This window comes from Podospora pseudocomata, chromosome 3 (genome assembly GCF_035222375.1).
Source record: "Podospora pseudocomata strain CBS 415.72m chromosome 3, whole genome shotgun sequence".
NCBI lineage: Eukaryota > Fungi > Ascomycota > Sordariomycetes > Sordariales > Podosporaceae > Podospora > Podospora pseudocomata.
Window position 1 is genome coordinate 316534 of NC_085887.1, and position 22598 is coordinate 339131.

The 22598-nt window shown below is 53.5% G+C and overlaps 10 protein-coding genes across 10 annotated transcripts; 6 read left to right on the forward strand and 4 right to left on the reverse strand.

Moving 5' to 3' along the window:
* The first annotated feature begins 469 nt into the window (after window positions 1-469).
* Window positions 470-3745, forward strand: SFH1 (Chromatin structure remodeling complex protein sfh1). Its single transcript, XM_062888426.1, has 2 exons — window positions 470-2586; window positions 2658-3745. The coding sequence occupies exons 1-2, from the start codon at window positions 850-852 to the stop codon at window positions 2751-2753; spliced, it is 1833 nt and encodes a 610-aa protein (XP_062744254.1). The 5' UTR covers window positions 470-849; the 3' UTR covers window positions 2754-3745.
* QC762_301177 (uncharacterized protein) lies at window positions 3740-4903 on the reverse strand (the record flags this gene model as incomplete). The annotated part of the gene is made up of 3 exons (XM_062888425.1): window positions 3740-4174; window positions 4387-4747; window positions 4824-4903. The coding sequence occupies 3 exons, from the start codon at window positions 4901-4903 to the stop codon at window positions 3740-3742; spliced, it is 876 nt and encodes a 291-aa protein (XP_062744255.1).
* A 189-nt stretch (window positions 4904-5092) lies between these two features.
* Window positions 5093-5744, forward strand: QC762_301176 (uncharacterized protein; the record flags this gene model as incomplete). Its single annotated transcript, XM_062888424.1, has 2 exons — window positions 5093-5150; window positions 5245-5744. 2 exons carry the CDS (start codon window positions 5093-5095, stop codon window positions 5742-5744), a joined length of 558 nt encoding a protein of 185 aa, XP_062744256.1.
* Window positions 5370-8496, reverse strand: QC762_0048390 (uncharacterized protein; the record flags this gene model as incomplete). Its single annotated transcript, XM_062883454.1, has 2 exons — window positions 5370-7212; window positions 8254-8496. The coding sequence occupies 2 exons, from the start codon at window positions 8494-8496 to the stop codon at window positions 5791-5793; spliced, it is 1665 nt and encodes a 554-aa protein (XP_062744257.1). The 3' UTR covers window positions 5370-5790.
* A 54-nt stretch (window positions 8497-8550) lies between these two features.
* On the reverse strand, window positions 8551-9558 carry QC762_0048400 (uncharacterized protein; the record flags this gene model as incomplete). The annotated part of the gene is made up of 1 exon (XM_062883455.1): window positions 8551-9558. The coding sequence occupies one exon, from the start codon at window positions 9556-9558 to the stop codon at window positions 8551-8553; it is 1008 nt and encodes a 335-aa protein (XP_062744258.1).
* A 3275-nt stretch (window positions 9559-12833) lies between these two features.
* On the forward strand, window positions 12834-15709 carry QC762_301160 (uncharacterized protein; the record flags this gene model as incomplete). The annotated part of the gene is made up of 3 exons (XM_062888423.1): window positions 12834-13291; window positions 13352-13996; window positions 14060-15709. Exons 1-3 carry the CDS (start codon window positions 13289-13291, stop codon window positions 15707-15709), a joined length of 2298 nt encoding a protein of 765 aa, XP_062744259.1. The 5' UTR covers window positions 12834-13288.
* Window positions 15710-16052: 343 nt separating this feature from the next.
* Window positions 16053-17206, forward strand: QC762_301150 (uncharacterized protein; the record flags this gene model as incomplete). The annotated part of the gene is made up of 2 exons (XM_062888422.1): window positions 16053-16133; window positions 16195-17206. 2 exons carry the CDS (start codon window positions 16053-16055, stop codon window positions 17062-17064), a joined length of 951 nt encoding a protein of 316 aa, XP_062744260.1. The 3' UTR covers window positions 17065-17206.
* Window positions 17207-17318: 112 nt separating this feature from the next.
* MIA40 (Oxidoreductase) lies at window positions 17319-18817 on the forward strand. The gene is made up of 3 exons (XM_062888421.1): window positions 17319-17714; window positions 17788-18196; window positions 18248-18817. Exons 1-3 carry the CDS (start codon window positions 17504-17506, stop codon window positions 18576-18578), a joined length of 951 nt encoding a protein of 316 aa, XP_062744261.1. The 5' UTR covers window positions 17319-17503; the 3' UTR covers window positions 18579-18817.
* Window positions 18818-19060: 243 nt separating this feature from the next.
* QC762_301130 (uncharacterized protein) lies at window positions 19061-20486 on the forward strand. Its single transcript, XM_062888420.1, has 4 exons — window positions 19061-19447; window positions 19517-19566; window positions 19636-20096; window positions 20165-20486. Coding segments are annotated over exons 1-4 (552 nt in total). The 5' UTR covers window positions 19061-19446; the 3' UTR covers window positions 20205-20486.
* Window positions 20487-21031: 545 nt separating this feature from the next.
* Window positions 21032-21782, reverse strand: QC762_301120 (uncharacterized protein; the record flags this gene model as incomplete). The annotated part of the gene is made up of 3 exons (XM_062888419.1): window positions 21032-21055; window positions 21076-21505; window positions 21573-21782. The coding sequence occupies 2 exons, from the start codon at window positions 21780-21782 to the stop codon at window positions 21290-21292; spliced, it is 426 nt and encodes a 141-aa protein (XP_062744263.1). The 3' UTR covers window positions 21032-21055; window positions 21076-21289.
* Between the last annotated feature and the right edge of the window lie 816 nt (window positions 21783-22598).

The window sequence follows — 22598 nt, forward strand, 5'->3', positions numbered from 1 at the left end:
CATTCCAATCAAAATATCGGAGCAACGAGAACAAAGGGAGAGAAATCACTGCCTCTGATTTTTATCCTTAGCTTACTTGACAGAGAGCAACCACCACGTGAAGCCCAAGGAGCGTGTGGCTGGGAAGGAAGCCCATGGATGGCAGGCACGAATTAGGGATTTCACCACGACAAAGGTTAAGCTAGCCCTATTTTCCAGGCTTTGGGACGGTGGAGGGGTTGGTGAAAAACAAGGTTGGCTATATAAAAGTGTCGTTTAGATGGCTTTGGGCTGGTGGTGAAGTTAAGGTTACCTTTGGTGGTGAAGGATATCGTGATGATGTTTGATGTGAGGCACGTGATTTGCTTGGTGTTTTGAGGCCTGGACCTACCCACTCACCCACCTATGTGTTGATTATCTAATCTTCTTGAGTGCACAGGCCACCAGCTAAGCTTTTGCAGAAGCGCGATGCACGCAAATCAACGTCGCGTTTTTGACGGGCGCTCAGAGCACCAAAGCAAGAGCAAGCTCTCAACAACAATCTTCCGCCATTCAACGACAACCCTCGCTCGTTGGGAGCCATTGTTGCCGTTTGCTCCAGAGAGATTTCTATTGTATCTCTGATACACACATGCACGGCCAGTCAACAGCCGCCAGTTGATTGATTGCACTGAGCATTGTGTTCGTCTTTCCCATCTTTTGTGCCCTTGAATTCCGGCCATCTTGAGTCGACCGACTTCTCCCCTCCCCCCAACGGGCAGCCTCGCCTCGACTCGACTCGACACGACACTCTGCGTGTTTGTTTTTTCATTGCCATGAGATAGAACCAATCACAAGAGCATCAATCAATCTCGCCTTCTCACCGTCACAATGGCTTTGCGGTCCGAGTCGCAACAGGCGATACTCTCGTCTTTGGCCCCTCGCTTGCGCACCTACCAGAATGCTCTGCTCCAGCCTGTGATTCCCAGCGCCGTGCCGGCGAACCCTCTGTCGCGAACCACCAAGCGAGGAACGACTATAATCAACTATGCCGAGGATGGGTACGATGATTACGACGATGATGACGACGACAACCGTCGCCGACCTACCGGTTTGCGCAGCCTCCGTCGCGACGACAGCGCCTCCAAAGTAGACCCCAGCGAAAAGGTCGGCAAGGAAGCTGTCGCCCCAGTTGAGATGCAGGGCATCTGGCGCGACTGGATGAACAGGACGCGCCGGGCAGATGCCCAAAACTATGCCCAGGCTTGTCTCCCGCTGACGCTGATCCCGATTCGCATCGATCTCGACATTCCAAGCTATACACCCCCGCCTGCCCTGCCCGTCGGTGGCCATGCCGACCCAAATCACCCCTTCTTCAAACCCCAAGAACCAACAGTGCCTTACCGTCTACGCGACACCTTCATGTGGAATCTGCACGAGACAGTCATCACAACCGACCAGTTTGCCACCACCTTGGTTCAGGACCTCGATCTTCCCAACCGTGCCCAGACCATTTCAGAAATCAGCAAGCAGATTCGGACACAGCTTGAAGAGTATGCCGGTGTTGCGCTTCATCCTCTTTTCCACTCGCACAGTTCACGACCCAACGCCGCCGAGCCCTTAAAAGCTTCGATCCATGTCGAGTCGGCCACTCCGGCCCCTCAAAACCTTGCAACCTCTTCCCTCAGCCGAGCCAATACCCCCCACGTTCCCGTGACACCGTCCAAGTTGGGGAATGCCCCAGCGACGCCGGGCGCGATATCTGAAGGAGAAGGCGTGACCGCCAGCGCTACCCCGCTTGAAACTTCAGCTGATAACTACGAGAGCCCCGACGATACCTATAGATGCATCGTCAGCCTTAACATCAACTTGTCGTCACAGGTGTACACCGACAAGTTTGAGTGGTCGCTGCTGCACCCGCCGGGAACGGCCGAGCTCTTCGCCAAGCAGACCTGTAGTGACTTGGGTTTGTCTGGCGAATGGGTACCGGCCATGACGCATGCCATCTATGAAGCTGTCCTACGTCTCAAGAAGGAAGCTTGCGAGTCGGGTGGTTTGGTTGCTGGCTGGGTTGGCGCCTCGTCTGCTCTCACTGCCAGCGGTGGTGTTCTGCCTCCAGGAGGAGTGATTGAGTTCCCGAATGATGCTGTCAACCCCAGCGGCGCAGGTGCTGGCTGGCGCTATGATCCTGACGGTCTTGCCGAATCCTGGGGCCCTCGTTTGGAGTATCTCAGCAAGGAGGAGATTGAGAAACGGGAAGGTGACCGGGAGCGCCAGATTCGTCGGCTGAGGAGAGAGACCGCGCGCTTCAGTAGTAATACTGGGCTGGGCGCCGGTGGCGTGCCCGTTGGCTTCGGCTTCACCGGACTTATTGAGCAAGATGCGGAGGAGAGGATGGGGAGAGGTGAAAGGAGCAAAAAGAAGAAGCGCTTCAGGAGTCTGTCGCCGGTCGGCCGAGCGGGCACTCCCGGTGGATATAGGGGTACTCCAGATGCCACGAGCGGTGCTGGAGGTTACGGGGGTGGCGGAACACTTGCTGAGCATGAGAGGAACACTTGGCGGTGCTCCCACTGCAAGGTTTGGGGGACAAGTGTTTGGGCTGTCCGGGATGGTCCTTATGGGCCAAGGGTATGTCTTTCACACCCTGTCTCGTCTTTCATGTTTTTGGATGCTTTGATGCTGACACTCTGATGGCGCAGTCTCTTTGCAACAATTGCGGGTTCATGTTTGAGCGCGATCGCAAGCTGCCTCGTTTTACACTGAATCTACATCTTGGTGATGCCAAGCCACTCTAGGTAAGTGGCATGAGCAAAAGAACCACCAGACAGAGAGAAACTTTTGGATACAACGGTGGCGGAACTGGCCGGGCCCATGATGAGCAGCCGGGCTTGCGTGTTCCTAATCATGCTGGTGCTGAACAGGGCCCATCGTCGTCCTTAACCCCGTTCGTCGATGCTGCCCATGCTTCTGATACCGAGCCGAGCGAGATCAACCTTGTCCAGTCAGATGTTACCCCCGGCCGGCGGAGGTCCAAGAGAATCCGGACAAGAAAGTCAATGGACGTTACCACGGCGCTGGCGAGGCAATCACCGACCCCGAGGAAGTTGAGGAACCGTCCTGCTGCGAGTGCATGCCATGCACCTTCGCCGGCCCTCGTCTGGCCGCCTATTAACCAACCAGTTTATTATCCTCAGCTGCTGCCTGCACACGAGGCGGCAGTTTTGCCTCCCAATCATGTGCTTCCCATCCAGCTACAGCATGCCTTGCATCATCACCATCACATGGATAACGGCCCGCCAAATTCATTTCAACCCGTCTTTCCTCACCAAGAGGTGGCGTTGTTTGATCCGGGGCTGATGCAGTAGCTTCATTGGTCGTAATCATGGAGTAAGGCTCCATGAATGGTTGGGGGCCCTTCATTTTCTTTTGCAACACATTGTACTTGCCACCACCGCCTTTGCGTTACGACTTACGGGATTGGGTTGTTGAGACCTTGGTTTTTTTCTTCCTGGGTGCAGAGCGGTGAACAGAGGGGGCGTTTGGAAATATGCTTAACACGGGGGAGGCGGCATAAAAAAGGGAACTCAAGGTTAGGAGGGCGGACATTTCTTTTCGGCGATACATGGAATTTGTTTGAGTATTTGGAGTGCGCCTCATGAGGTAGCCCTACTCACTCACCGGGTCAGATCAAATTGTCTATAATACAATTGCTGTGAGCTGTGTCTTTTTATTTCCCCCCTCCGGTTATCATCTAGTATTTCTATTGCTCTGTCAAGTATCTTTACGCCGTAATCCAGCCTCCAAAAGCCGGATTGTCGGTTTCACCCGTGTTGTCCTCAAGGAAATTCTGGTCCCATTTGGTTTCCTCAGGCCATATGCCCCAGAAGCGGTCGATTGTGTATCCACCTCCTCTGCCATTGGCGTCCAGGTAACCGCTTGGGCTCAGGTCAGCAAGGGCAGCCCAGAGGCCGAGATATGCTTTCTTTTGTTGGCGCTGCCATAAAAACAGCCTTGTGTAGGAAGGGTAAAAGAACTCACTGTAGGCCTCTGGATCATGCAACGCTTGCTCTGTGAACAGAGTGATCACATGGTCCCAACTCCCGCTCATACCTCGGGCGTCTGGATAATCCTGCCCGAGAAACGGCATGGCATGCATCCACTTGTGAAACAGCGTCTGGAGGGGCATCTGCTCCAGCCGAGGGAGAAAACCGGCAGGCTGTGCATGTCATCTTTCTCCCTCTCCCTCTCTCTCTTCCTCTCTCTCTCTTCCCCCCCATACGCCATCTGAGCCCGATCGATAGTCCTCGGAGTTGGGACCGGTCCAGCTGGCCGAGGACATTCCACAGGTTTTGACGGATGTCCATGACGGAGTAAAATGGCACGTCGGACTCGCCCTCCGGTATCGCCCAGTTGATGAAGGTGGGTCACGTAGCAACGGTGGAAGGTTTGCTCCTGGCAGGCGTGGACTCCGCCGTCGCCGGCGGGGCGGTAAAAGTGCTCGACGGTGTCCCAGAGCTGGCCGTTGGCCGAGTGTTTGTATCTGGCGCCGTCGTCGTAGTAGATGCGGAGGTGGGCGTCAATGCGGTTGTCTGTGGGGCGCCAGTTGTTGCCCAGGCCGAACATGGTGTCTGATATTATTTGCCAAGGGACGCCTGCGGTGGGACCCCAGGCGTGGTCGTACTCGGGGGAGTAGCGGTAGGTGTTTTGGGTGCAGACGCTGGCCTTGAAGATGGCGGGGAAGACGTTGTGGAAGTCGAAGTCGAGCTGATCGTTGAGGCGAGCGGCGGCGCTGCGGGCTTAGTAGAGGACCTCGCGCGGGTAGGCCATGAAAGTTTGGGTCACGCTGGAGGCAGGGTTTCGTTGACCCAGTATCTGTAGCCGCCGGTTGGGGGGCAGCGTAGGCGTAGGTGCTGACAAGCAGCACCAACAGGATGAGGTGAGCCATCTCCTTGAAACCTGACCGAGAATCTGGATTATCGACATGATGAGAGTCCAGATTTCCCTGTTAAAATACCCAGATATATTCCCATTGGCCGTCTGTTTGACAGCTGTGGGCTCAAGCAGCTCTGTCTACAGTGGAGCTGATCGCTCCTCAACAAGAGCAGTGTAGGAGCAGTGCTATGTTTTCTACCGGATGGAGCATGGCTTCAGAACCCGCTTCAACAAGGACATCGTGAAGGGTGGTCGTCAGAGTCAGCTACTTCTTCTCCCGTCACCTCAAGACGATTACCCGGAACGACGAATCTCAACTTGGTTGAGCATGAGCACCTGGGCCACCCCCCCCAGCATCACACAACTGCTCCTCGGACTCGTTGTTTGCCAACTACACTCTCTCGCTAGCCGAGTGCAAAGAGGCCTTCAGCTATGCCAATCTCAACTGTACCGCCTTTGGTGAAGAGCTCACTCAAGGAGGGAGCATGTCCGGATGTTGCCTCGCCTATGAGACCTTCACCAACAACACCTACGATCCAGCCAGTCCTCCCTGGTTGAATCCAGTCCCTGAACAAAACCGGCCAGATTGTGGTGATGATTATACCGCGGGTGATAAGAAGGTCAATGATTCGAATGTCGAAACCAGTTTCTGGGCGGGCATGTATACCGAGTTCTGTAACACGATTGGGGATTACTCTGATGGGGTTATCAATGGGCCGTGGTCGATGGAGCATGAGGATCCTAGGGGCTGTGTGGTTTATACAGTCACGGCGTTTTACAGGGCGCGGAGGATGCTGGAGGAGGAGGACAAGGTTGGCGGGATTACAACCGAGAACTCGACTGCGACGGTTTAGCCAGGGGTGCCTATCCAGACGGAACAGCTCCTAGGTAAGTAGGTAGCTACACAATAGCGATGGTTGTTATCCGTCCCAAACATCTCCGACAGACGAGCTGGCCATCTCTCTTTTGCTTCTTCTCCAACAGACATCCATCGTCTTTGCAGATATCAGGATCGTCGGCACAAAAGTTGTCCAGTGTTTTGTCCACCACCAAGAGTCCAAGTCTTTGATGATAGCTGGGTGACGAGGGGAGCGATCCAAGGTGTGGCTTGACGCCGTTTTGTCGGGGAAGGGGCTTCGGAGGAAGACATGGCTGTAGAATGAGGCAGTAATGTGCCACTTGATCCTCCGAGTAGCCGCCCTCCAGGATCTTCATAATCACCAGATCCTGCAAACAGTCGACCTCATAGTACCTTGTCAACCTGCTGGTATCTCGAATGAAGTCAGGAGAGACCTGACTTGAATACCAAGCCTCGGGCCTGGGGTCAAACACGAGCTTACACCCAGGTAACCTCCTGACTTTTGTCGTTTCCAATGTGGCCAAAGGACCCCTAAGAATAACCTCACCCAAGCAGCCTGACAATTGTCCCGGTGAAGATGCCTTGACCGAAATATTCTCGACGACCGTGTGCGGTGGTGCCAAGACCTCGATATCGCGAACTCGATACCGCCAAAAGGGGTGCCAGAGTCCGTACTGGATCGGAGCGTCCACCGACGCCCACAACCATGACGGAACCTTCACAAATGGTTCGGAAAGCAGGACGCGCGCGTTTTCGCCCTCTGTCTCGACAAACCAGATCAGAGATCTCAAGACGTCCCCTTCCCATACCCCAAAGTGATGGTCCTCCTCTTGAAGAAGAAATCGTAACCGATGAAGGACTTCTTGAAATGCCATCGGGCGATCTGGAGGGTTGGTGAAAGCTCGGCAGGTGTAGCTCTGTAAGAGTCGCCTCCATAAAAGGTAGTATTTCTTGCGAACTGTGGCCGAGAGACCATGTTCTTCTTGAGCGTGGGCGCTGCCATTCAATAAGGCCCCCTTGATCTTTCGCTCGTCGTTATCTCGAAACCTGGGTGAAAAGTCGCCCAGAAACCCTAGCGGACGCCAGTCACAAGCGCTCAGCCGAAGACAGTCCCAAAATATTCCTTCTTTTGTTATGCTGACAATGCGCCGAGAAAGAAGCCTCTCCTGGAATGCCCAGCCTCTGGTATCAAGTTCTCCATTGGGACGGCTTGGAAAGTTACCGCTGGTTTCCAGCCACTGGTAACCAGACTCGGGGCTCAGAGGGTTGTATGGTGGGCTGAAGTCCCCGTTGATATCATGATCCCCGTGCTCGGTCTTGAGAAACATACCGCGGGACGCTTCAGCGGCGTCAACGAGACTGGTTTGGTCGACGAACTCAACTGTAAAAGCTGCTCGGCCGTAAATCGAGGCCATTTTTGCGGATTCAATGACCCATTCATCATTGTTCCCCTGGTGTATGCACTGCTCAATGTTAGCTATGCATACTATGTGAGAAAGGGCATTGAGGTAGAGCGACCAAGCAGTCAATCCAGACATATCTGATCCCGGCAAGCAACGCGATGGTGAAGGCATCTCGAATGAGTCTCGGTAGAACGTCTGTTTGGAGACCTGCTGTAGTAAGTGCCGTGTAGTTTTTGAACGTCAAGCGTGGCCAGTATTTGGAAGCATGAGGCCATCGATAGCTGATAGCAACGTAGGCCAACATTTCGTCCTTTGATTCTATCACTCGCACTCTTCTGGGCAGCTTCGACCATCTGTTTTCAGAAGACTGCAGGGGGTCACTGAGATCAAGTTCGTGGAGTTTCCTCCATTTTGTCGACAACAGAAAACTTGCACTCGGGGTGGTCCTCTCTGCAAGAAGCGATCCAGCGCCGTAGCACTGTTACACAGGCACCAATGCTATCATCAACGAGGTTGTAATGTCGTCGCCCCTCGTATACATGGCAGAACTGGGCTAAAATGAGACGATCAGTATCAGAACAAAATGTATGAACTTGGGAAAGAGACAGAACAGAAGCCTAGCAACCTTCTTGGTTCTCCTTTAGGAGATAGGGTAGCAGCCCAGACGACCGCAGTGTGTTGATCACATCAGCCCCCTGAAGGACGATGATGGTCAGGCATCCCTTTATTCTCCTGGCCAGCGGCTGTCATTACCTTGAGGCGCTCTTGATGTCGGCATCGAGCTATTTCAGTTGACTGAAAACACAGGGAAGAAGAAGTGAAGTGAAAAATCCCAAGTACCTTGTTGATTTCTTAGGGGATCCGTAAGTTGCTGCCTACCTACAGGTAGGTATACGTTGGAGAGGTACGCGTGTCGAACATTTTTGATTGGTCCAACTATTCGCATCTTTGTAACACAAGCATAAAGGATACAACAGAACAGCTATTTACCTAGGTAGGTACGTAGAAGCCATTGCATTACTTTCTCCAAACATCTACCTGAATACATGACTACAAGTTTGTCAAGTCACTAGTCCTTAATGCCACAGGAACTCGTGTCACCCGTGCCGGTTGTTTGACACGCTCCCCTTCCTCCAACTCTCCCAAATCCTCAATACGCCTGCCATCCTCAAGAGCACCGTCCTCCTTAGCCATGGCACGATACGCAAGCTTGACCTTCCGCTTGTGAACCAGATAGTTGTCCTGCATTGGGTTCACATTCCAGACGATGTGCATCGTTGGGTGCACCGGTCCTCCCCAGCCAGGATGCTCCTGAATCAACTGCGTTTTGAGCTTCTTGAGCATGTTTTCGGTGGGTTCGTAGGTGGTCTCTAGAAACCAGGCCATCTCCCCGTCGGATTATGGCACGCCCATGTACTGGGCTCTGGGGTCGGTCAGGGTCCTCCGGCAGTTTTCGTTGAATAATCGTTTGGCGGTGCGTCCCAGCACAACAAGGCGAGTCGCTCGACAGATGTGACACTGCGTGGGCCTCACACCGCCCTCGCCCAGAGTCAACGGCACATAATCCAGAAACTCCTTCCAGCCGTTGCCTGGGGGCTTCTCATGGCGGGCCGGCGGTATGATGTAGGGGTAGAAGATGTCCTTGCAGGCCCTGGAGTCGCACTGCAGCTTTGCTCGGCACATGGGGCAGTTGAAACCATGAGTGGCGTTGTACTTGTCCCTGCACCACGCGTTGTAGCAGCGGGCGCAGAGAATATGGCCACAGATCAAAACGGTCCCAAGACCCACGCTATAGTTTGGGTTGTGAGACTTTGGAATCCCCTTGATGTCAATTTCTACTAGTTGACACGCGCCGCAGACGGCATAAGGGGCCGGAATCTCGGTATAAGCGGCAGGAGTTCCGGCAACATTCATGATCCAGTTTTTGATGTCAGTCCACATGTTTGTCTCATCGCCCGTCACCGTCCTGTCGTATGGCGGCGGTGGCGTCGTGTTACGGTCTTCTGGGTCATAATAGTAATTATCTCGACCAGGACCCTCTGCCGGTGCGTCCATCATTAGGTCGTCCTCATCAGGGATCAGGTCCTCGTTTTGGACAGCGGCAACGTAACCTGGAGGCGCAATGAACCAATGGAATGGGTCTGGGTCATGAGCGTTGATCTCGTCGGCCGATGAATCGCTTGGATTCGGTTGTGTTGGCGACTCACCCTCCACCAATTGGCCCCGGTTCTGTCGGACGAACTTGTAGTATTGTCGTGCTTTGGTCGGCGGATCTCCCCCGATGAAATACATGCTATTATGACCACCGCCTCTCCCCGCATTCCCTTGACCACGCCCGGCCTGGCCTGCCTGGTTCCCTCGGCCCCAACCGGTACGGGACTCCCTACGATATGGATGAGACGCCATTCTGAAGTAAAAGCGGTTGATCACTTAAATAGCCCACCGTGCCTATGCAACTATAGGTATCTCTCGCTGGGTCTAAACGTTGAGTTGTTGGAACTAATGAGGTTCTTTGTTTGAAAAAGCTCTCAAAGTTATGGAGCTTTGTTTGTTCCGCAAACGTGTATGTGGAGATTCAGGTGGGTTGACAATGAATGCAATGATAAGGAAGGTCCATGTGGGCCAAAACAACAGAACAAAGCCGGGTGTGAGTGGCTCTGCTCAGACCACTTCCTAGCGAAGAGAGACATAGCACTTCTGAGATACAACAGCATACCATATCACAAGTGACAGGAAGTGCTCAGAACCTCAAATAGAAATGAAGGCACAAGAATCAACTGAAATCAATTTAAATCTCGGGGGAAGCATTAATGACAAGGACAATCAATCATGACCCTCGCTGGGATGTATAGTCAACATAAGAGAAATACCAAAGACGCAAATGCTGGAAAGTGATTAGCTCTACTGTGGCGCGTGATCTCGCGGGATAGCCGCAAGTGCTTCATCAAAAGCAGCAACGGCATCGCCAAAGGTGGCATCCCGATAGAGCATGACAAGCTCCAGTTCACGAATTTGAGACTTGAGAGCCCGAACGTGGTGGTCCTTTGACCTTTAGTCGTTTCTATAGCCCCAGATAGCTTGGATGGCCCAGCCAGCAAACGCTACCACAGTGACCAAACCAAATACATATTGGAGCCAGCGCGGTAACCCTTCGCAAGGCATGCAAACTGGGCAGGTGGCAGTTGGGGTGATTACCCTGATTAACACCCCTGATTGAAGCGCGGCTAGTGGTTGTTATGAGCACGATCATTTCCTGACCAAAGATTTAGAGATATAGAGAGAGATACAGTACAGTGGACTGAATTAGTATGCGTAAGGGAGGCAGGTATATTACTTCCTTTGAATATGCAATTCTATCAGCATCTAGGTCCATTGGTTTATACCTAAGGCATGCTAAAGTTAACGGCCACCCCCGGCTGTCTAGAAAACAATGCTTGTATTTGAAGTTGGCCAGTTCGCTGTGGCGATAACAACGCTGCTACTTGGGACCGAATGGGTCAAAAGCTCACGGCGAAACAATGGGGATTGTTCTTGCAACAAACCTCGCAGCCGACTATGTACAGTACCTACCAGGTACCTTAGGCAACCCGCCGTCGACGGAGTAACTGGCCACTGGAAAATAGTCTGGTACTCCATTTTAGTGCCCATAAGTTCCACAATTGTGACCTCTTTCGTCGTCGTGGGTAGGGCAAAGGGAACAGGTGCTTTCAGAATCAAGCGGACAACCAAAACAACAAACCTTCAATTTTTCCACCCCCGGCCCAGTGGAAACATGTCGTCCCACCAGTCCAGCCAACAGCGATTCCCTCGCATCGCGTTTCTTTTACACCATGTCGGAAAAACCCTTCAGACTCGGAAGCCAGTCCTTTACAACCTTTGCCTCACCAACAAGCTGTCCAACGCCGAGTTCTGCGAGTGGCTGTACCTTTACGTGGACCGTAATCTTGATCGAATCGACCCAGCCAATATCAGCCTGGCCTTGGCAAAACATATTACCATTGATGGATGGCATTTGAATGAGCGGGCCAAGGGCTGTCACGAGTCGCTGTGGAGCGATTCAAAATCTCAGCACATTAACAGAGGCATCCGGCGCCTTGTTTCTCAGATGCCATCACTTGAAAGTCTGATGTAAGAATACTCGTCAGCCTCTGGCTGTGTCCGGCTTAGGTATTTGTTAATTACACCGTCAATGCGGATGAGAACAGCCGTTTCAACTTGAGCCTGCAACACTGAACGCCGTTCGACAGGCGCGTCCTGTGCTGAGGAAGCTGCGCATCAGTTTCCCTAGCCTCCTTCGGCTGAAACCGTGCTGGGAAATCGCTCATGATCGGCTTGCTGTAGACTTATACTCAGGCTTTGGGGGGGGCTTCCTGTTACCATCAAGACTTTGCCTTCTTTCGAAACCTTCAACACATTTCACTGCGCAACTTCTTTGATGATCCAAACCGCTCACGCCAGCAGACTGTCCAGCTATTGCGCCACTCCCCGAATCTTCACCGGCTGGAACTCGGCTTGTCTACCGAAGTCGTTGTGCGACAGCTTGAACGCGAGGGCAGCTTTGGCGTGTTTGTCCACTTCTTTGATCGGCTCTGTGATGAGTATGCCGAATCAGGAGGGCAGCCTTTACGCCTCACACATTTGGGTCTCTTCGACGCTATGTGGGTACGGAAACCAGAGTCGTTGAGGCAGAAGCCAGCCGATCTCGCCTTCCTTCAAGAGGTCAGACTCAACACAGAAACTATCGAAGATTACATCATCGACAATTTGGTTGACCTATTCGACTCCGAGGCCCTTTCGGCCTATGTTGTCCTCGTTGAGACAGATAAAGGGTCTAAATATGGCCCTGCCTACCTGGTGGGTGCCCGGGAGTTGGAGATGCGTCGGCCCCAGACCCCGATGCAGTTGGCAGAAATGTCCCTGGTCTTTGGAGGAACTTGGGGCAATCAGAAACTGTTGGCAGCAACCACGAGGCACTCCCTACAGGGTCTGGTCGTAAACATGAACGGACCTGACCCACGCCGAAGCCTCGATTTTCTCCTCGCCCCCTGCAGAACATGCATCGGCTTGCTCGGTTGTGGATTGTGTCTGCCAACATGTACAAAGACCTTCCTTTATTGACAAAAGCCGCTCAGAAAGGCGGCTGCCGCGTTTCCTGCCTTGCGCTGCATCGTGATCGGGTAGCGCTGCTGGGAGGTAACTGGCAGCATTAGCGGAAGCGTAGAATTGGAGGAGATTAGATTGAGGAAGAGGGGTTGGTAACGGAGCGGGGGACCAACTTCTTCTTTTCCCATGAGCTTCACTGGGGACGATGTTTGAGACATAGTTAGTACCGCCCTCAAAGATGACAAATACACCATTAAAGATAGTGATTATGCCTTGAAAGATCAGGTTGTGAATAGGAAGTGAAAGGTCGTGACAGCCACTTTTAAGATAGGTGATGGGCCAAAAGTATGTATTTTAGTGCTTCAGTATTAGGTACCCGATAGGCCTAGACAAAATAATCGAGGGCGTTTTCATGATCTTTTAAAGTCTTTGTTTTATATTGTAGTGTCCACCATTTTGTCTACGACGTGCTGCCTCACATTAGAAGGGGGTCTTCGATGGCCTGGGGTTTGATTCCATTTGGACTGCAGGCCTTGGAGCACGCGACCATCAACCAATGTCACGGACGAAATTGACGCCGGGGCGTTGCGGCCCTCTGGCGGCGATTTATTCGGCTGATACTTTGTATTGGATGGATGCCGTTGGGCTCAGCTCATTGGTTCGGCCATCCTTCCAGTTCCGAATACCCGGAGATGCTAGCTGTGTGCTTGCCGTCATGGCTGACATACCATTCTGCAGGCTTTCAGCTGCTACTGCGCAAGAAAATGGGGGGAGAGGTGAGCGAATGGGACTTTGATCTTGAACGATTCATATATGGGCGCACGGTCTCAGCCCCTGTGCCTCAGCCTCACTTTGGAGCTGGAAACGCCGGACCTCTGGGAGTATCATAAGGAGGGGGGGGTAAGACCCCTCCCAACGAAAGCTTTGGGCTTGACAACTACACACTCTTTCGCTGAGCGGTTGGCAGCTGAAGCACCGGACAATTGGTTTTAGATAAGACAGCCGTCGCGCAAGACGAGGACAGCAAATTATTATGGTGAGTCTGTTGAGAAATGTCGTCCGCATTACTTCCCTCGCTCATCCTTGCCCATAACAGGCTTGCCGACAACTCTACCCTCCTCCATCCAGCTCGGATACCGAGACGCACAAGATTGACATCTTCGCTGTCCATGGTCTCAACCCGCGGAGCAAAGATATCTCGGCCCACGCGTGGGATACATGGCGCGCACCAGAGGGTCCAGAGGGCCGTCTTTGGCTGAAGGAAGACCTTCCCCGCGTTGTGCCCGATGCGAGAATATTCCTGTATGAGTACGACTCCAAAGCTGTCTTTGGCAAGGACAGATCCACCTTCGTCGATAAAGCAACAGAGCTCCTGGAGACTGTGCGATGCGAACGCGACAAGAATGATACTAGACCGATACTATTTATTGGACACAGCCTCGGGGGGTTGTTGATCAAGCAAGCCCTGATCAACGCTCATAACAACCCCAAGTTCACCGAGATCAAGGATGTCACCACAGGCCTGGCCTTCTTTGCGACACCCCACAACGGCGGAGACTGGAAGCTTGTGAGCCTTGGATCTCTCGTGGCCAGAGTTGCAACTGCCACTGGCTTCCAGCCCGGAGACGACGTCATGGAAGTGTTGAGAGAGGGCAGTCTGTTTTCCGACATCTTGACCGAGATGTGGCAGCACCAACTGATGAAGTATGATATCATCTCGTTCTGGGGTTCCGAAGATTATGTGAGAGCTCACCCCCTTGTCTCAACCCGTTTGCATGGCGGTCTAACCTCAGGCCCTTCCAAGACTGTTCCCCCAAAAAGCGCCAAGCTTGGTCTTCCCGGCAATGTCGAAAACGTGGTGAAGCTCAACGGCGACCACAGCTCGCTGTGCAAGATCGGCACCACACAGAAAGACCAAGACAACCTCAAGAAGATTCGACGAAATATTGAGGATATCTACAGCAAGGCGTTGGAGAAACAACCACAGCCAGCCATCAGTCAGCCTAGGATTCCGATCATTAATGGCTGGGATGGCCAGGACCGGCCCTCCCCTCCGGTGCTTCCACCACGACCGATGTCGGCACAAAACACCCCTGGAAGGAGATCCGTCTCGCCGCAGCCTCCCGCCTTTTTCTCACCACCATCTGACCCGGGCTATGTCTCGCCAGAACCCGCCGCGCAGGAAATCTATGGCGACATATATCTCCCCACTGACCCAGCCGATACGAGGTCAGTTCGAGAGGCTGAACTCAGAAACGCCAACAAGTGGGAAGAAGTGCGCCAGTTGGAACGACAGGTATTTGAAGAGCACCAGCGGACGCTAGGCCAGGAGAACGCCGAGACCATCAGTGCAGCGTATGAGATCGCCTACACGGCGAATGACACGGGTCATCTTCTAGACTGCGAAAGATGGACCGGCTGGGCGCTTCAAGTCGGCAGCCAATTCTTGAACCCCAAGCATCCCCTGATCCTGAAGCTCAACAGGCTCGAGGGCGAGATCCTCACGGACAAGGGCGACTGGGAGGACGCCGAAAACATCTTGGCCAACACTCTAGTCAACCAACAGGATGCCCTCGGTCCCAACCACCTCGATACTCTCACAACCGAGCGTGCTCTCGGGGTGGTATGCCATGCTCTCAAGCGCCCAGAAGAGGCCCAAAACAGGCTGCAGCACCGTCTCGCAGCCCTCTCCGAAGTGCTGGGCGAGAACCACGTCCTGGTAGTGTCGGCAGTGATTGACCTGGTCGAGATCAGCACCCCCTCGCCAGACGCAGACCCTTATGGTCTCGAAAAGACAAATCCCAAAGTGATCTCTGCTGAAGTCGGCATCCGAAACCTCTACAATAAGCTCAGGCAGTCGGTCGGTCCCACCAACCGGGTCACCCTCCGCGCGCTGAGGAACCACGGCAAGCTCAAGATCCTGCTGGGTGATATCACCGAGGCCGGCGACTTGCTACGTCGAGCCAAGTCCCAGACGGAGGAGACGCTCGGGCCAGACCACCCCGATACCATGGCCGCGGTGGTAGCCATGGCGATACTCTACGCCAAGACAGGCACCCCACGGCCTGGTGTCTTCCCGGCTGCGTCAAGGCCCTGGATGGAGCTTTACATCAAGTGGCTGGAGCCGAGGAAGGGACTCAAGGTTGCAGAGGTCCAGAATGCGCTCGCCATGCTGGGCATGTCGTACGTGAAGGATGGCCTGTGGCTAGAAGCCGAAATGTGCTTTGAGAAGCTGGTGACGGCGTATCAAGGGACGAAGAAGCAGGGGAGTACAGAGGCCCAGCAGGCGAGCATGTGGCTTGAGACGTGTAGGATGACCACACGTACCATGGGGGTCGCGAGGAACAGGGGGTATGGGGGAGGTGGGAATGGCGGTAACGGGGGAAGGGGAGGCGGTGGTGGGGGAGATCTTGCCAACCTGCTGGCCACGTTGGGGCTTGGGAGAAATAGGTGATATTATGGTTTTGCTGATGACGAGATTCTTTGCGGCCTAGTAAATGTTAGCATGATTTGCATTGTTCTACTCATGTGGTTAGGGTTCGGTGTACGTGCCGATTCTCAAGGTTCAGGAGAGAGCAAAGTTGTAGGGTTCCAAATGCGCCATCAAGCCTCTCGTTGGGTGTGATGGACGATAAGTAAGCTCCACTACACACTAAGGTAACTTTGAGCCTCAAAGAAGCCCAAGGCACTTTGGAATATTCTCTTTGGCTTTTTTCTTTTTGTCGTTTAGGCATCTGTCCACGCTCACCTTGACAAGCACCAGACAACCAAATACCGACACAGGGGCTGGGGCACACATGAGCGGCAAGATCAACATCCAGGAAATCGGGGATGCTTACGCAAACGGACGAACCAAACCATCCAGACCAAGGTTGCAGGTATGCATTCCAACCCCTCCAGGAACGGCCGTCGAGTCAAATATAACTGACGAGGAAGCAGCCACGTAACGAATCGATCATCGCCGAGGCCAAAAGAGAAATGATGCACCCGGTAGATCTCGGCAGCCCCGTCACCCCACCAGGGGATGACCACTGGGACGACGATGACTTGGTAGAAGTGTCGATGCCCAGGACGCGTGACAACATCAAAGCGGCCTGCATAGAGAATGGCATCGCTGCCTTCAGCCTTTATGCTTCCAGGAAGTTCCGCCGAGTCAAGAACGCCCTCTTGTACGACTCTGCCCCGATCGATGACAGCTGGGAAACTATCAATTGGGACGAGGAACAGGAAGATCGCATGCAAGGGAAGGAGCAGGGCAAGGGCAAGGGCATGGCTCCCGTGTACCATTCCTTTGTGTCGTCCACTCTGTCGGGTAACGAGAAGCCGCGGAGGTTCAGAGGCGATGCTGCAGTGGATGGGCAAGAGGCGCGGGCATATCATGCTGGACAGCGCGGTGCCGGGGGGGAAATGATGAAGCCTCGCCTGCGGACAGCGAAAGTCCCAAGACAGACAGAAACCTATCAGGCTGCTTCCAAGAATGCCGACAGCAACCTTGTTCAGCCCGCCGAGAAGCCTGCCGCGAAGAAGTGTGACAAGAAGTCTTTCGAGAAGAGTACCGAGAAGGCTATCGAGAAGCTTGCCCAGAAGGCTGCTGACAGGGCTGCTGACAGAGCTGCTGAGAGGGCTGCTGAGAGGGCTACTGAAGAAAACACTGAAGAGATCATCGCTAAGTGTGAGAAACCAGCCGAGCCAGTTGCGGCGCCGGTCAAGCAAAAGGGAAAACAAAAGAAGAAGAACCGCAAGTATCAGAATGAGGACTGGCTCGCCGAGGAGAACCAGCTGGATGGGTCGCCATGTGCCGCCGAGTAAGCGAGGAGATTAAAGAGTGGTGGACGGTTGACAAAGGCAGCTATAGGTACTATGAAGAGTGTTTTCTTCTGTATTTAGTGTACTAGCAGCAAAAACTCCGAGATAGCACATGTCAAAATAAATAGGTAGCTCTGTTGCTGGCAGGTGTCATCAATCATGTCAGTTAATGCGATGCAGTCAAGAAATGTCCGTGCCGAAACTGACTGAATTTGTGGGGATCTTCCCCTCCATTGGCCAATCATATTGCATCCGGTAAATTCCCTGCGCTGTGCCGGACGGGCCTTGGAGGCCATCACCAAAATTTTGGGATCCATCCCATCTTCTGCGGCAGCCGTTTGTTGATCACCGGACTCGGCCGGAGCACAGTGTTGTTGAATTCTTGTCTTGTACTGCTTTTTTCACCACTACCCACCACTTTCAAATCCAGTCTGCAGCCAAAATGTATCGCTCCGCGCGCTGCGCCTTGCGCGCAATTCGGCCAGTGCCGACGGCGACATCCAGCTTAGTAACCGCTCCCACCCGCCGGTTCGCCTCGACATCGGCCTCCACCAAGAAGACTGGCACATGGAAGGGAACAGTGGTACGATGGGGTCTTGCCGGTGCTGCGCTATACTACTACAACACCAGCCCAATCTTTGCTGATCAAGTCCGTAAGTTGCTGCCTTTGGTCTCTCATGCCTTGCTGCTCCATCATGCGGTGCTAATCATTCTGGCCCGGCACAGCTCAACCGCAAACCGCCCCCGCCGACTTCTCCGAGGCCGATCTCCCCACCATCGACGCCCTCATCGAGGAGAAGCGTCGCCATGCCCCTCCTCCACCCCCACCACAAGCTACCAAGGCCGCGGTAGCAGCCGAGATTGAGCAGGTCGCCAACGAGGAGGAGTCTAAGCCAACAACCGAGTCCCCAGTGACGGCTGCCACAGAACTTGAGCCTGGCTCGCCCGAGGCCCTCGAGCAAGAAGCCTCCCAGCAGGGTGCTTTCAACCCCGAGACCGGAGAGATCAACTGGGACTGCCCCTGCCTGGGCGGCATGGCCCACGGTCCCTGCGGTGAGGAGTTCAAGGCGGCCTTCAGCTGCTTCGTCTACAGCAAAGAGGAGCCCAAGGGCATTGAGTGCATTGACAAGTTCCAGTAGGTTTTACCGTGCCACCACTTCTCCGTGATGCTGACAAATGGAAACAGGGGCATGCAAACTTGCTTTAGACAGTACCCCGAGATCTATGGATCCGAGCTGAACGACGACGACGATGACGAGACTGTTGTGGCCCCCGAGGGCATCGAGGTTGCGACCAAGGCTCCCGAGTCTGACGCGAAGTCGGCTGAGCAAGCTGAGAAAGATCGGGAGGTCCAGAAGCTGGTCGGGGATATCCAGGCCAAGAAGAAGAAGGAAGCCGGGGAGGAGAAGAAGGTTGAACAAAAGGTCGAGGAGAAGAAGGTTGAGGACAAGAACGCGATGCCATCACCTGTGCCCAAGGAGGCGGTGGATGCTACCGATGCCAACAACAAGCAATAGTCGAGTGTTGGTAGGCCGGCGTGTACAACATCACGAAAACAATAGACATTCTCGATTAGAGTTCTAATTTTAAGGGGCCGGTTCGTTGGGTTGGGTTAGAGAAAGGTATTTAGCGTGGTGCTAACGGAACAAAACCCGGCCAACTGGGTTGGATTGTATGTTATCGTCCTGCTGCTTTGTGTATAAGGTACATTATGTACCATTTAAAGACATCAATACTTCAAAAGCGGTCTTGAAAACCTACACTAGGGCTGGAGTGGACGTGGGAGATAGGAGGGTGAGGGCTGTCGCTGACAAACGTTCCCATGCCTGGCTCTGGACCCGCCGAGATCTCGACTGATCCTCGGGATCTCGCAGGCCCTAAACGTGACATCTTGGATGCTTGAGCTGTCCAGGGGTATGGCGATGCAAGACAACACAAACGGCATCAAAACGGCGCTGAACAGGCCCAAGCTCCAGCAGCTTCGCGGCTGTTCGATTGGTGGGCTGCCTTGGCCCTCGAGAAAACAAGCGGAGCCGCAGACGTCATCGTGGCCAGGAAGGGGCTTGGCGGTCTCTCGACCCCCGGCTCCCACCCGAGCGCCCGCTTCCGTTCATGGCCGGCAACTGGGCAGAAGCAATCAAGCTGGGCCTTGCCAGGTTCTGAGGTCACCTTCCCCTCCCTCCCACTCCATCACCTGCTTTTTGCCAAAAACATCACCAGTCTCTCCGACCCACGATAAATACCATCATCACGAGCCACGACCGTTTTCTTTTTCTACTCGTTTGTCACTTGACACTGCAACTCACCACTTCTCTTTGTACCGCATTATTACTGCTGCAACACCCATTTCTCCCATCCACCACAACTTCACAAACAGCCAACACAAGTATGCTTGCTTCGTCTACGTCGTCGACAGCCTATTCGCAAACAAAAACATCTGCTAACGTCTTCGCAGTGTCGTACGCCGAAGTCGCATCCAAAGGCCCCAAGCAGACTCCTGAGGAGGTATGTTCGCGTTGCAGCTTTTCTTTGTCTACGTAGTTACCTTGCCTCTGATGCTAACTACCATTTCAGGCTGCTGCCCCTCAACCACCCCAAGTCGTAGTCGATGACTCCACCTCCACCTCCTCCCTTATCGACGTTGACACCCCCTCTGTCCGCACCGTCCCCTCCGATTTCGCCGAGCAAGAAGTCAAGACCGACACGCAGGCTGCCCGGATCGAGCGGGAGGAGGCTGAGAAGAAGGCCCGAGCCAAGGCCGAAGCCCTTCGCGCCGAAGCTGACCTCGCTAAGAAGAAGGCCAAGAGCAAGGCAAAGAAGGCGGACACCTGGTTGACGAAGCGGTTCGAGAATATGGGCGATGGTCCCGCGGGCGCGTTGGCTGTGGCGAATCTGATTGCCGTTATTGGGTTGAGCGGGTGGTTGGGCTTCAAGGCTTGGAACTCGTATGAGCGCGGCAGACTGAGCTGGAAGGATGTCGGTCTCGGGCTGGGTCTGATCGGTGCTGTTGGGGCTGTCGAGGGTGCCTTCACCAAGTGAGTAGATGCTTTCTCCGAGAGAATGAGGCGAGCGGCAGGGGCAATTGCTAATCGGTAACAAATAGCTATCTCTACAAGGCCAAGGGGAAGGGCAAGGAGCAATAAGCGACTACGTGGAGGGCGGTGGTTCGATGAGGCGATATTGAGGCGGATGTCGGTAATTGGGCATCAAAAAGTGGGAAGAACGGTTCAAAGGCGGGGTCGAACATTCAGCTCCCGTCCAAACCACACTGAATAACTTTTCCAGGCGGTTTTCATTTGGCTTTTTTTTTTGTCACAGGCATGGGTTACGACAGGACATGGCATATGGATTCTGTATCTCCTCTCAGCTGTTCTTTTCTTGTCTCTGGTCAGGCTTTCACGGGGTCAATTGAATGCTTTCTCATCGAGCTGTTTCCTTGGAGTGGGTGAGTGTGCACAGGGATGTGCTGCGCTAGGCCCACAGTGACGCAACTGCCTCCATCCACTAGGGGGGGACAAAATGTATCCACATTTGACGACGACGTCTCTTTGGCACTCAGAACATCAATACAAGTGCTGCCACATTCTCATAGTATGGGCATGTTTTTGACTTTCGGCAAGTCCAGGATTTAACCGTCCTGGTCTGGGGGAGTCGGACTCACATTAGGGCCCTGCACATAATTCGAATATCCACCATCTTTCGTGAACGATGGACGATACTTTCGAGGGAAATGATAAGGACCGATTGTATAGAGACAAGAACCCTGGACTTCTATTGGAGTTATGAACATGGCTACCTACACACTCGTCTAGTTGGTCAGATATAATTCTTTTTCGAGAGAAATTGCAGGCTTCAAAAATCCATGTGGCTCGCAGAGAAGAGGCACATGCATCACCGCTTGGACATGACAGATTTCAAAGTGTAGGAACTGCCGCAAAACGAATGTATTTTCTGTATTTGATAACCCCAACCCCATAATTACCTAGGTAGGTAGGTAGGTAGGTAGGTAGGTAGGTAGGTAGGTAGGTAGGTATCGGGCTAATTCAAAGCCGAATCACTGTGGGACCCATCTCTTCGCATTCCGGTCTTTTCTGTCACCTGTTTTGCTCGTGTATCGTCTCCAACCACCCCTCTTACCACTTCCACTCCCTCCTGTCGCATACCTATGTGGCTCTCTCCGAAAGAAAAAAAAAGCGAACGCCACTGGTATACAGTCTCCCAACTCCATTCAGCAGCGGTACCAGCAAAGCATGCTATGACCGGTGCGACCGTCAGACGGCGTATAGCACTTTCCTCCCCCAGTGATAGTGTTTCCGGTCTGACCGATGGGGTTCTGGCAGTTGGAGTCGTAAAAGACCTGGCAGTTTGTGCCGTAGGTGCCGTCACCGGATGCTTTGATGCTGGCGATGGCATCGCCCGAGGAGTAGCAGGTGCCGCTGCATCTCTGTTTTCAACGATATCAGCTTCCGAATGTTTGATGGACAGGAGGGCGAGAAAAGACTGGGGCGTACGCCGGGGTCAATGGCATTGATCATGTCGTTGCAGCCGGTGCCGCGGTAGTAGCGGCCACACTGGCCGCTGACCACGCCGGCAACTGCGCAGGCGGACCGACGCTGCAGCTCGGTTGCCTCGAGGTTGATGGGCTTGGGGGAGTTATCGAGGGCGGGAATGGATGCCACGAGGTTGGCTGCGATGAGCAGGAGGAGATTTTGCGCGAGCATTCTGAAGATTGGTGATTGTCGTGTTATGTCTGGTAAGTACTGTATTGGATGAAGAGGAGGAGACAGTCTAGGGAGGGGGAGGGTAAAGAAGGTGGTATTTATGCAGTTTCCCAGGCTGCCTTCCTCACATTCTTTAGTCTTTCTTCATTGCGTGGCCCCTCAAAGCGACCTCCCTCTCCACAGTGAAGTTTTGTCACATCCCCGGGCCGCGGAAAAGCTTCCATGAAAAGGAGACCCTAGTGAAATCATACTTCCATGTGGTAACCGATAGACTCGGTAAAGTTGGGTCATGATAGGGGTAACTAACCAACCGAAGCACGTTCCGATGCTTCACCTTCGGAGACCGAGGATAAGGCCTGTGTAGTTGTGCTACGACGATATCTGACTAGAGGCGACTTTGGCATAAATAGGCAAGTAGGCGAATACCACTTGCCACGCCCTTCGGTGTGCTTTGCTGACTTCGCTCCCATGAAGAAGAGCGGTGACTGTCATTCCAGGTACAGCTTTCAGAGCAAAATAACTTCAGTGGTGCAGGTGAGGCTATGGGATGAATAAGCTCTACTTCGGCTAGGCTTGCGTGTTTGGGACAAGTCCATTTGCCGAGTATAAATTGAAGGCTTCAGCTGACGCAGGTGGTTTACTAAGCGTTGTCACACTCTGTCGATCTGTCGTGGTTGCCTCTTGTAACCTGTTGTACTGTACTAGCGAGGAACTGTAGGTATCTTGTGTCTGGAGTAAGGTAGAGAGTCTACTATGATAAAATATAATAAACGAGGGAAATCCGTCTTGCGTTGATGAAGAAGACCATCGCTTCGT

Coding starts and splice junctions, on each gene's coding strand:
- SFH1 (XM_062888426.1), top strand. CDS start 850: ATGGCTTTGCGGTCCGAGTCGCAACAGGCGATACTCTCGTCTTTGGCC. Junction 2,587..2,657: donor ATGGTCCTTATGGGCCAAGG/GTATGTCTTTCA, acceptor CTGATGGCGCAG/TCTCTTTGCAACAATTGCGG.
- MIA40 (XM_062888421.1), top strand. CDS start 17,504: ATGTATCGCTCCGCGCGCTGCGCCTTGCGCGCAATTCGGCCAGTGCCG. Junction 17,715..17,787: donor AATCTTTGCTGATCAAGTCC/GTAAGTTGCTGC, acceptor GGCCCGGCACAG/CTCAACCGCAAACCGCCCCC. Junction 18,197..18,247: donor GAGTGCATTGACAAGTTCCA/GTAGGTTTTACC, acceptor AAATGGAAACAG/GGGCATGCAAACTTGCTTTA.
- QC762_301130 (XM_062888420.1), top strand. Junction 19,567..19,635: donor CCAAGCAGACTCCTGAGGAG/GTATGTTCGCGT, acceptor CTACCATTTCAG/GCTGCTGCCCCTCAACCACC. Junction 20,097..20,164: donor GTCGAGGGTGCCTTCACCAA/GTGAGTAGATGC, acceptor GGTAACAAATAG/CTATCTCTACAAGGCCAAGG.